The sequence below is a fragment of the Ammodytes marinus genome, assembly GCF_949987685.1.
Source record: "Ammodytes marinus genome assembly, chromosome: 2".
Classification (NCBI taxonomy): domain Eukaryota; kingdom Metazoa; phylum Chordata; class Actinopteri; order Uranoscopiformes; family Ammodytidae; genus Ammodytes; species Ammodytes marinus.
The window spans coordinates 8706310-8719854 of NC_137231.1; the positions used below are offsets into that span (position 1 = coordinate 8706310).

The window sequence follows — 13545 nt, forward strand, 5'->3', positions numbered from 1 at the left end:
CCGTGGGCTCAATTTACCTTCACTCAGCCTTAACAAGCTTAAGCCTAACTTCATTTGTGTAATTATTGGATAAGCACTCGTTTAGTTTGCAGCTAATGCTCACCGACGGCAGAGTACACAACTAAGTTACCCAGGCTATATTAGAATGGCATGAGGTGAATAGAGAAACATTTACAAACTATTTCCCAAAGCGCAGTGGGTAGAAGTGATAATACACTGTAGCCCACCTGTTATGTGGTCAGTTATGAGTAGGTCATAAATAGCTCTTATGTTTTCTAAAAGGCAGAGAGACCCAGCAATCCTCATGCAGACAGACATCCAGCATACTTCACATACACACACAGGAACACAGCATGCCGTATCATACATGTTCATAGTACCATAAGAACTTAAATCTGACCCTGGGTAAACAAAGAGGGCATATGTAATCTCACCCACAACCCACCTGTCCCCAGCTACAACTGTTAGCTAAGTACAAAAAAACCTTCAAGGCTGTGAGAGTGTAAAGGGTCCCCACTAAAAATGTGCCACCTGTCACCACACTTTTTCCCAATGTTGTTCTGTGTCCTCCCCAGGGCTGCTTTTACCTGCCACTAGGCCCTGGGGCTGAGAGGTTTTGTAGGCCCCCCCGGGCGGCGGTCTTACAATACAGATGCGTTAAAGCCATGTTAGTCTACACCACAATATCTCTATTGATGAAATACAAAATCACTTAAGGTAACATGTACTTAAACCCCCTCCTGGTCTAGTGACTTTTAATAACCAAACACACATGGTTGGTTACTGTGTTTTTCCAAGTTATTGAAGAGACAGCGGTGGGGACCCAGGACCTTCTAGGAGGGTCCGGGGGCATGCCCCCCCGGAAGAAAAATGTTAACCTTTTAAAGTAAAATGCATCAATCTGGTTCACTTTGAGAAGAAAACTAAGGCTAAATCAACTGTGTCCTATGTGAGATATTTTCTGAAATCATTTGGAGACACAGAAATACCAAAAAGCAGAAACAAAAATATACAGGTTTAAAAAATCCAGTCAGTCAGCATTCCAATTTTTTTTTTATAATCCCTTATCCCAAAGCTACTTCTCTCTTTGAACTATTCGTTTTGTTTTTAATGGCTCATCTCAATATAGGCCCTTGATCTGCGTTGCCCCGAACATTGTTATTTAAACAAAAATAACAAAAATGTACTGGTGAATGATAGGCCCCTTGATCTTCGTAGGCCAAAAATAATGTGATTTTTTTTCATTTTTCTTTACTGGTTCATGATGGGCCCCTGATCTCTCTACGCCCCCCTAAGATCAGGGGCCTATCATGAGCCAGTCAATAATTTATTTAAATGACAATGTGCGGGGCCTTCTTAGATCAGGGGCCTATATTGAGACAGTAAAAAAAAAAAAATTTTTTTTTTTTTTTTTTTTTTTTTTTTTAGAGGCCCCTGATCCTTGTAGGCCCTGGGGCTTCAGCCCAGGTAAGCCCGTGCATTAAGGCGGCCCTGGTCCTCCCTGATAGAAAACAGGGTTTTGTCCAAAATGTTTCAACCTGCCTGAGCTCCAAAAGACAGTCATTCATTCATCCAAAGCAAGCCAACAACATACATTTACAAAATTATTATACAGCCTGTTTAAAATAAAGTAACAGTGTAGGGTGTCAACTATGGATTATATTCATTATGACTATGGCTGCCGATTGTTTTTCTTCAATGAATCAATACATTTGGCTGTTAATTGTAAGATACAGTAATTGCTTGTTTTATCTAACCATGTGTTTCTAAACCCAAAGATATCAATTAAAATGTCACATTATGATTATGTTGTTGACTGAACTTGTTAACAGATCTTGAAAATTCCTTTAATGAACCACCATCCACTCAATTCATGTGTGAGCCTAGACTGTACCTGAGGCATCCCGAGGTGTTCTTGAAGACGGTGGTCCACTCTGCGTCGCGGGGCTTGGAGTCTTCGTTGGGCTCGTGCTCCCAGCCAGAGTGAGGGATGATCACCTCGTTGGTCAAGGTCTGCAGGCCGTGGTTTATGATCACCATCTTCAGGGGCTCATAGGACGACAGGTTCCACAGGGTTCCTGAAGGGACATTAAAAGACACATTCAAAATACATATTTAAAAGAGGACAGTGATAAGGGGGAACGAAAATAGGTGATATGGAAAAGAGGATTATGGGAGAAAAAAAAATATGGGGGATAACAGAACAAAAGGGTGAAAAAGAAGGGCATGTGGTTAGGAAGTAAGATGTACTATGAAAGAAAGTGAATGTGATGTTATATAATAAAGACAGCTGTGTAGCAGTCAAACACACTGGAGTGAGGACTTTAAGAATGCAATAAAAATCAACTTTAGGTTTGCAGCAATACCACTTTAGAAAAGATATAATAAAATAGAATTGGTTTTATATTAGCTGGTAATGATATCAACCATAATGCATTGCATAAAGGAATCACAGCTATAATGTATTCTTCTCTTGGCTGACTATGATAAAGTCATAATCTTCAATATTAAGTATTTAGATGAATACATGTGATATTTTTATAATATTCCAATGATTTTAATATAGGCACAGTGAGCGTATTTCTTATCAACGAGTGCACTGTCATTAATGGAATAATATACCATTATATATATATATATATATATATATATATATATATATATATATATATATATATATATATATATATATATATAATGAACTACTTTGGCAAACAGCTCTGACATGCTGTGTATCCAATACCTGCTCTTTTTTCCAGTCAAAAGCAAAAGAGAGAGATTTTCTTTATTCTATTTTTCAGCCGCACGTCTCTGTGAAAGGCAGCCTATTCTGTACTTTTGCACAAAAAAAACCTATAGGTGAAATAAATTGAGCTGGGTATGAGCATCATGAGGCTTCACAAAGGAGAGACGGGCAGGCAGAGATAGCAGACAGGAGAACAAAAGAGAAAAGAAAAGAAAATGCTGTGTTGAAGCATCAGATGGATTTTCACTTGGAAGCTTTAGAGCCAGGCAAACTATGGTTTGAGCAGAACAAATCCCTTTCACTAAAAAGAAAAAGACTATAAAAAGTCCATGTTTGACACGGTCTGCTGTTTTTAACCCTCCCCAGAAGGTCTATCTCTGTCCCTCCTCATTTATCGCCTTCTTTCTCTTCGCCTTTTAAATTCAGGCATTTAGCAGCAGGCATTCTGATCTGGAGCAAGTCATTTACTGGCCTACAGTTGAGGCTTACAGAGTCTGACACTATTAAACGCAAGCCAAATCAGCTTACATCAGTTCCTGTTAGCTTTGTAGCCTTGGATGGATAGGCAACTCTCAAAATGTGATTATGCAGCAAGTTCTGGAGTAATATAACAAGCTTTTTTTGTGTGTGTGATTTATGAACATTTATTCCTTTACCTTTGAACATTGTAAGTTCTACTAAATCTGAAAATATCAAAGACTGTGTGTTTTAGTTTTGATTTGAGATATATGATTTAAAAAAAAAGGAGTTCTATTTTTGGTGCAAATTGTGGTAACTTGGCACAAAAGGATTTAAAGTGCTTGACTCTATTAAATGCTTGCTGTGTTGGTGAGCGCCAGGTCAAACTACAGTAACCCAACCACATGTATAAATGCACAGACACCCACGGTCTGTGAACCATTAGCAGAACGGTAAAACTGTCATCCTAAGTCGCCTTGTTCTTTTCAAATGCTTTTGGTACATTTTCCAGCTGGTCACTATTCCTTCTGTTAAATCATGCACTCCTTGGCAGACAGGCCCCGTGCTAAGAATAAACCCAGGCCTTCTGTTGTGGTTGTGTGCCTGGTGGAAAGTGGTTTCCAATTTGCCAAAGCATTGGGGGGGGGAAAAAAGATCAAGGCCCTTTAGACTAACCTATGTTGTTGTAATATTTTTGCATTAGGCCTTATGACCTTAACAGTAACTGCATTATCTTACCAAGTGGAAAGTGAATCTCCATTCCCTCAATGGCTGCAGTTGGTGACTAGACTAGGCTTTCATGTGCGTCACACACTATCTACCAGGCTACCAGTATCTTGCTGGGAAGCTATCAGATGTGTATGCTGAGGTGTGGCTCCGCTCAGGGACACTTTCTCACACACATATCACAACGTGTGATGCAAGATAATGAACACACACTCAAAGCCTCAAGCCAATTTTTGTATAATCATATTAAAAGATCATTTTTTGTGGGACTTTTTCAATACAGTGAGATATTTAAAAACCTTGGACAATGTGAATTATCTGCCGTAACTTTACTAACTATTTTATTCCTTATACATCCCTACAGAACCGTGTATGATCACCAATAACATCACATCCTACCTTAGCAGAAAAAGAGATTAAACACTGCCTGACAGACAAATAGCAGGGTGCGATGTCCCCTAAGCCCTAAAACCTAATATCAAGATATGCCTGCATTGTTGATTGTAGACTTGTTTATCTTGGGTATTATATTGTGAATTTCATACCTCTACAGATTCAAAATGGATTTTCATTTTGGAAAGCATTTTCACGGTACGTTACCCTTGAGCAAAAAACAAGCGGAGATGTTATTTGTAGATATATGGATCCTCTTTCATCAGCATTATTGAAGCTCTGACTGAAGAAATGACACCACTATTATTTATGTTTGGTTACCGCCTGTATTGTATGTTGTAATCTACCCACATCTACCTATGTTTCCACCTAGGTGTGTGTCTTTGTGTGTGTATAGGAGTTGAGTCGGTGTTGGACAGTAATATATTATGGTTCAGGCAATAGCTTATTCTACATTCAAGTGTCGTTGATTTCCAGGCCTCCGTTTACTGCACATTTAAGAGCTTTTGGTTAGAAAATAATAAAGTAGACCCTGTAAGTATTACTCCAGACATTTCCACCTACTGAATGGAAATGTGTCCCTAATGCATACAGTATATTCAGTCTCTTTTTACAGCGTCAATTGTGTGCTTTATTTCAACAACATGCATAGGAGCGTATGGGAGGAAGTATCAGCAGCCAGGGGATGAGGCACATTAACAACCAGAGTGCTATTGTGGTGTGTGTGTGTGTGTGTGTGTGTGTGTGTGTGTGTGTGTGTGTGTGTGTGTGTGTGTGTGTGTGTGTGTGTGTGTGTGTGTGTGTGTAGTGTGCTACGTTGAAAGCTTCGCCAACATTCATGCCAGGCTGACAGCTTGGACACCTCCACTGTTGTGTCGTTATCATCGGGTCTACTTGTGACAAGCAACATTCAACATGCAGTCGCCCCTGACTACAGTGTCTTTGTCATGGGAAAGGTTTTAGTGTGCTTAGGAAAATTGACATACGGGCGCTAGTTCAATGTGCCGCAAAGTTTCCGCTGAGCTGAGCAGGAGAAACGAGCAGGACATTAATAGTCCATATAAATCCGTCTCATTCATTTGTATGACATGAAGTTTAACATTCAAGTCTGATGTTAAAGCCTTTTCTGTATGCGTTGCTATGAGATTAGTAATGCCTCTTAATTCATCTTGTTGAACTGTGCACGTTGAGTGTTAAATAAAACAGGTTCAACGGCCCGTATCCAACATGGATTTAAAGGTGGAGTAAGCAATTCTGTACAATGCTTGATGTCGAAAAATCTCTTTTTGTCAAAAACAGTGAATATCTCCTAACAATTTGCTACCTGTCCGTGCTGTGTATGTGCAGTGAGAAAAAATAGTGTTAATACATAGCCTTGGATCTGTTAACAGGCATGTTGCTAGCTACGGTGGGCCCCTTTTGCTTACATATACCTCTGTTTACATATCAGTTTACAGAGCCTAGGCTGTGTATTAACACCATATTTTTTTAAGCGCACACCCAGTACGGACAGGTAGCAGATTGTGAGGAGATATTCACTGGTTTTGACAAGAACAACAATAATTCTCCAGGAGTGCTGACTCAATGCTGTGCATGTTGAGAGTTCTATAAGAGAGGTATAATAATACATTGGCCAGCACATAAGCAAAAAAAAAGCAACTTATAAACAAGTCATCACCCCCCTGTATTTCAGCTGAAACACTTTTCAGGTGGTAGCAGCCAGCTCTACACTGATCATACGTACATGCCAGAGTGGAGGAAACAGACATTTCTTTGCCCAGGCAGTGATCCATCAAGTAGGACAGGCATATACAGCCCGCAGACACAATGTGATTTAAGATGACAGAGTGCCATGAAGGCAACCATCTCTATCTGCCGTCCTGCCACTGTATCACACCACTGACTCTATATCAGCTTTAGTCTATTTGCTGCACTGAGGCAGATACCGTACAATTGTGATGTCAAAGGCATTTCACACACTTGGACTGGGGTTTGGATTTGTTAAGATGACATAGAGATCTGATTTTAAATACTGAAGAAAGTGTTGGAGCTGGGGTTAAAGTTAGATGTGTGGATCATGGCCACACCTACCTGACATAGCAGCTCTACTCACTGCTGAGCCTTGTCTACTGAAACATAAAATTCTATTGTATTGTATGTACTGGATGGAGTGCTGCTGTCACCGGGGCTAAGCTAATGTTACTGCATTGCTGCCGATGGTGACTAAATACCTCCAGAAAATAAGCTGGCTATTTTTTAAACTACAATGTCCCATTTTCTATTTCCACATGTGTCAAACATATACAATCACAATTAGGTTTAGGGATTCTCTGTTAACTAGTGATGTAACTGTAGCTGATTCTATCCCTACATAAGTCACACACATATCAATATAGTTTTATGAAATGACTGAGTTGTTGTAAATTGCCTAAAGTTCAGTATGTGACTTGTTAAGTGGGACGCTAGTGTTTGTGTAAACATGCTCACTGACAGACTAGTGCACACTTTGTTTAAGACATGACATGGGCCATATAAACCTTGAGTGAAGTTAAACAAAGTTAAATGAAACTATAGCGTCATTAAGTCAGTTGGCTGTGAAAAGAGCTAGAGTAGTATTCTTAGCGTTTAATTAAATAAAACTGATCAAGCAGAAAAAAAACTCATCAACCCAAAGAAACACAACTCTTCTTCACATAATGACTCTGTCCAGGGCTGCCTTTAATTCATTTGTGTGCACTTTATAGCTGGAAGAAGAAAAAATATATATATTATATATATTTCGCTCAGATTTCCGGAAGTGTTTTTTTTTTTTAACGTCCATCTTCACGGTGGCTTCGGTGATCAGATATTTTTACATCTTAATCCTGGAGTTTAATACCCAGCGAGAAGCGGGAGTCACAAGTTCAAATACTGTATTAATATGCCGAGTTTATTTCTCACTTTCAAAAGCAAATCACTAAAAAAATCCTTTTATCATTTGAAAAAATATAGCCAGAATACATTTTTCAAGTGCTGCCACTGGAGTATAAATGTATCTCTGATATGCTTATTAACAGATATAAACCAAGTAGGGCTTGAGTATGCACATCCATGAACCTAGGTTAGCACAGCCCAGAGACCAAACTGAACACAGTGAAGCAGCATTGAGCTGTTATGCTGCATGCATATAAAAAACAGAAGATCTTAGATGGGACCCAAATGAAGCAATTTTTTAATGCCGGTTTTAAAAGAAAAAATATGATTGAGCTCTGCAACTTGAACTTTTATTCCTACTGCACTCTAGTTCTAGAAGTAGACCTACTCCTTCTGCTTTTTATTCTAGTTTATCTACTTTGTATATTTTTATGTTAGTCTATTTTTAATGACCATTTAACATGCTTTCTTTTAACCATATTTTATACACGGATGTTCTTTCTATTGCGATGATGAACTGTGTTCAAAAGTGTGCTATATAAATACTGTTACTCTGGCTATTCCCAGCAGGGCCATAACATTAAATTCCAAGACTTCCCCATGACCTCCCATAACTAAGTCAAACTGCTTTCAAGATGCAAAAAAAAAACGCTATTCCTTTCTCTGGTTTATTAATGTTGTTTATCTGCAGAGAAGACTTCTCAAGGGGTAAACACTGGTGAAGTTGAAACCATCTAGAAAGCAGCATGCAATGAATTGAATCTGCGAAAACAAGTTGTAAAAACGTATTTCTTTAAAAGGATTTTTGAAGAAGTATGGCTGCAATTCTCTTCACTGGGAACATGATGGTGAAATGCATTGTGATCTGATACATATGCAGCAGCAACCTTTCACTGTGTTTGGGTTTTCCCCCGTAAACCTCTGATTTCCTTTTGTTTCCTTTGCCTCCAATCCAATCCAGCCTCTGAGCAAGTTAAACATTTACATTATCATCCACCCCTTCAATCATCTTTTGCATACACAAACAGTCACTTTAAGGATTTGTCAGTTTGTTCTCAGAGCTCCACATAACCCAACCATGCTTATTTCAAAACAGAGTGTGTATTTGTCAAGCAAATGACAAGATGCAGCAGCAAAGGAGACGCGTTGTGAGCTGAGTATAAACTATCCCTGTGTTCCAAATCGCATACTCTTTGTTTTTTTTTCTATTCTACTACAGCTGACCATAAAGTATTATGGTACATAAACCATTATGTAGCTTGCATGCAGAGCTAGGCACACCACTGGGACATACCGGTACTATACTTCTACTGATTTGTTTGATCATAGCATTGCCTGTTGAATTTTCCTCTTGCTTATAATATATCCGTCGCATCGCTGGTTGTTTTCACTCGTAGGCTCGGTCGATGCATACTGATTTCCACACTTAATTATGGATTTCTTTTTTCAGCATGATGCATTTGATCCAATGTATCGGGACATCCTAAAACAGTTTCTACCATACTCAATAGCAGGGAAGTATGGGTATTGGAAAGCACATACGCAGCACTAATGTTACCCTCGTTTTCTTATATTTTCTTTCTCTATCCTTTTCCTTTCCTGTTCCTTTGTGGTCACTTCCCCTTCTCTCTGTAATAGCTGGATGGGAGGGCTGGAGGGGACTGGGACCAGGCACTGGGAACGGGCCCTGAAGCTGAGGCTACGGCTAATTACATTTTCCAGGCAGCACTGGCAGGCATGTTGCTCTTCTAGCAGGACTATTAACTTAGTTCTGCCCATTACCATTCTCCTCCTCCCTCTCCTCCCTCTCCCCCCTCCTTTCTTTCTCCTCCTCTACCCCTTAAGCCATCCATCACACTCACAGTGGTAAGGAAGGAGGGAGACACCGTTTAGAGAAAGAAAAGGTAGAGGACATGAGAGATACACGAGAGGAGGAGCGTGTGTGTGTGTGTGTGTGTGTGTGTGTGTGTGTGTGTGTGTGTGTGTTTGGTTTACTCAGAAAGCAGTTAATGAAATGAGGTAGGAAGGGCAAGGTGAAAGAAAGCACCACACATGTGAACACATACATATTGCCAATGATGAACTCAGCAGGTTGTCTCACGGATCATGGTGGGGCACCTCAGCTATGCCGCCTCTCAGAAATGACTACACACACTATATAGTGGCACTATATTCTCAAACATCATAAGAACCATGTCCATGTGTCCTATATCACAGCATGCCAAGGAACACACACACACACACACACACACCCACACACACACACACCCACACACACACACACACACACACACACACACACACACACACACACACACACACACACACACACACACACACACACACACACACACACACACACACACACACACACACACACACACACACACACACACACACACACCAAGTTATCCATGGTAACACTTTGATTGACATGTTTTTCTAATGCAGCGTTGCATGGCATTTGTTAGATAAAGTGACAGCAGTGAGATTATGACCCAGCTGGGAATCCTAATTCATTTGATTAGTATCCTCCAGATTCTAGTATTTATCTTCTAGATTAGATTATCATGATTAGTTTAGGGTACAGTACAGCGGTTGAGTGTCCTTCACTGTCCACCACTGCAAACAACTGAGCGGTGATTTTAGAGTAAATACTTGTCCACTGCCCCTGTTTCGGCTTGTTGTCAGTCGAATGAAATATATCAACGACTGTGTGTTTTTTATTTGGTTGAATTGGTTTATTTCTGTCTAGTTTGATTTCAAATGTAAAATGTCTTTTTACTTCTGCCTGAGACTTGCTTATGGGCCTTTTGTCGTAAAGCAGACATTTGACTCGTCATAGCAGGAAACGCACAGTTGTTATTAATAACACTAATGCTGTCTATACCTCATCAAGTGTCTGAAATAAGCCATTCAAGCTAGTCTGAATGCAAAGTATCAGAGGCCAGGGGCTGTTGAAAGCAAGTTAAAAAGGTATGCAATTGTAAATTAACTTTTTACCCCTGCTTTAAAAATGTACATATAGGTATCAAGTATTATAATGGGACAAAAGCCAATTATTTTCCATCGTTATGCTCCTGGAGGACTTGAAGCAATAATAGCACAGACAGTACTAAGAGATTCAGTGTATAATGTTTCACCATCTGAGTGAAGCTGCACAATGCCTGCCTGTATTGTTACATTAACAACAATGGAGAAAAGAGACTATCTGTAATGCTAAAGTGGTTGCTCATAGGAACAAACCCACTTTGAATCGTCACCAGAGTATTACAGTTTCCCTCAGCTACACGGAGCATTTAGTCCACTTTCAGCTCACTGTTTTGTTTTTGTAACGCCCCAAAGCTTTACCAGCTGCAGCATGAAGCTATTTCAAGCCAAAGCTCTGATAAACTCACGGTACACTACCTGGCCTTCCCAAACGGACAGACAAAGTTAGCATCCAGCTGCTGGAGAGCCAGATATTTATCAAATGAATCAGTGAAGGCTGAGATGCAGTTAAAATGAGAATACTTTTTTTTTAATAACTTACATACTGATTTACTGACTCCAAATTATATTTGTTAAGAGGCAACTGTTAGCTGATGCTTATGCTAACACATTAGCCATAACAACTTAATTAGGTAATACATTTATCAAATATGACGCTTTGATTACAGCTTATTGTGCTGCCCTGTCTCAAAACAAATACATTTTGTTTTAGAGAATGTATTCTAACCCCACAGCTGACCATTCTCTGAGGCCTTCAGGGGTTCTAACTGAAATACACTTAGAAATACTTTCGACCACGTTATCCAGTAACTAGTGCTGTATGTATGTATTACGTTAAGCTCAGACACCATCTCTCTTGTAGCCTCAAGGCCTGCCAACCTGCCCAATACATCCAAACCACAGAGGTGTGCAGCAAGCACCTGACAACAGAACTCAGACAGTCTCCTGCAGGTAAAAAAGGAGGGGACAAATCCACTTCATAATCTACATTTCAATGGCGGGAAATTGCTGCAGGGCAAAAACAGCCCAAAGCCTACTGGGAGGGAAAATAGAATTACTCTGAATGCTACAGAGCTCTAAAAATATGAACCACCGGTCTGTCTGTCTGTCTGTCTGTCTGTCTAAGTGTGTTGGAAAATAAAGCCTCTTGTTTCCTTCCACGTCACACGTTTCCCCCTGCAGAAAAAAAGCAGAGCTATATGTGGTTTTACATGGAACAGCGCAAACTCTCAACAGCAAGCTCTTAAAACACATGGACTAAAAAAAAAGGGCCTATATTTAAGCACCATATTTAATTGTAGAAAAACACGGCCAATTCTAGCCACATGGGCTGTGGCTGTAAGCTGAGCTGGCATTGTGACTGACTGGCCTGTTTTCACTGGGGCCAGAGGCCTGGTGATGGAAACCTATAGAGAGAGAGAGAGAGAGAGAGAGAGAGAGAGAGAGAGAGAGAGAGAGAGAGAGAGTGAAAATAAGCGAGAGTGTAGATAATGAATGTAGGAGAGAGAGAAAAAAAATAGATTGAGCGAAGGAGGGAGGGTGGGTAATGAGTGGGAGAGGGAAAGAGGTGAAAAAAAGCCTCCCTCCATTCTGTCCTCCTTGTCTTGTGGTGCAGGGTTATTTTTAGCTACGATGGGGAGCAACACGCTGCTGTAAAGGCAATCATTTCTGCTGCGGCACAGTCATCGCTCACTACAACAGCTATGTCACTGAAAAGGGGGCCCACACACACACACACACACACACACACACCAACACACAGTTATGCATGTAAACACTAGTTAAGGACTGGTATCCCTGCTATCAATAAGCATAGAGTGAAGTCGTCAATAGGCTAGTATTGACTATCTCTCTATAGGGCCACATCCTCACTGATTTTTAACATGACAGCAGTCTTCCTTCTTTTAACTGTTAGATGATATAGAAAGAAACTCCTTTTATGTCTAAGGGGTACTTTACAAAAGCTTAACTATCTCACTTTCATGTTTTCATGAGGCGTGTGTAGCTACTGAAAACAAAAGCCCCTTCTCAGATGGCACAGCATGCATACAAACCAACTGGTGTCAGGTCAAACCCATCATTTTGGGGATTAGCTGAGCACACACACACACACACACACACACACACACACACACACACACACACACACACACACACACACACACACACACACACACACACACACACACACACACACACACACACACACACACACACACACACACACACACACACACACACACACACACACACACACACACACACACACACACACACACACACACACACACACACACACCACTGTATATTCCCCCAGTTGACATTTACCAGGTCAAGGAGAAGAAACCCAATTGTGATGTTTGAATCAATACCTCCTCGTAAAGAGATTACTATACAGTATATCTTCATATACAGTATAAAGCAGTACCAGCATCTCCAAGGAAATTTGGTCAAAATGTGTCTTCACTGGGATTTAAAGACTAATTACAGCTGTGTTATCTCCTCTCAGCAGTATATACTGTACATTAGCAGGTCACGCAATTCACGGCTAATTCAGCAAGCAGCCTACTTGATCTCTCAATATGGAATGCTACAAAACACACTTTTCAAATAATTTAAGTAGTCAAAGACGCAAATATATCACACCGTAAATACTGCTGCAAAAAGTAGTGGAAAACAAAAAACCTGGTTTATTAAGGTACCGTATTTCAACCAGGCATCAGTATGCAGAATATGGGATTATGGCAGCCAACTCAGTATATTCCTGGATGGTTGGACATAATGGGAAGTATGTAGCCAGTGAATGGACAGGACTGGCATACTTACTCCTATCATATCATCTTGAAAGGCTTCAAAGCAGCCCTTTTGTACTCACTGTACGAGAAAGAGAGTTGAGACTAATTAGGCAGACAGAAGGAGGAATCCTACAGTGAGTGGAGACGACAGCCAACGGGCTTGGCTGCAACACTGCAGGAGGTTTTTGCATAATATGAGAATACTTAACCTATGGCAGGGCAATTGTAAATTATGACTGACTACTGGGATGTAATTCAGACATATCCAGAGCACAGATTTTAAGTATGCAAAAGGTCATTGAAATGCTCCCATAGCAAGCTCTGAAGTACAATGGGGTCATGTGGTAAATCTAAATTACTTGTCAAAATATTAGCAGATATTTTTCTGAGAGTAATATACCTGATATCTCAAATCAAAGTGAGGTCACATACATGAATATTGAAATGACATGACACCGAATTTGCTGACAATAGCTTGCTTGGATTGTTCTCTGTGTGTGTGAAAGTGTAAATAAACATGGC

At 40.2% G+C, this 13545-nt stretch overlaps 1 protein-coding gene across 2 annotated transcripts in view; it reads right to left on the reverse strand.

The window, feature by feature from the left end:
* arvcfb (ARVCF delta catenin family member b) overlaps positions 1-13545 on the reverse strand; it is a 123752-nt gene that overhangs the window by 58406 nt on the left and 51801 nt on the right. For both annotated transcript variants that reach the window (XM_080037599.1, XM_080037598.1), the window contains one exon: positions 1895-2078. In XM_080037599.1, the coding sequence (XP_079893725.1) occupies positions 1895-2078 (184 nt within the window). The remainder of the gene's footprint in view (positions 1-1894; positions 2079-13545) is intronic.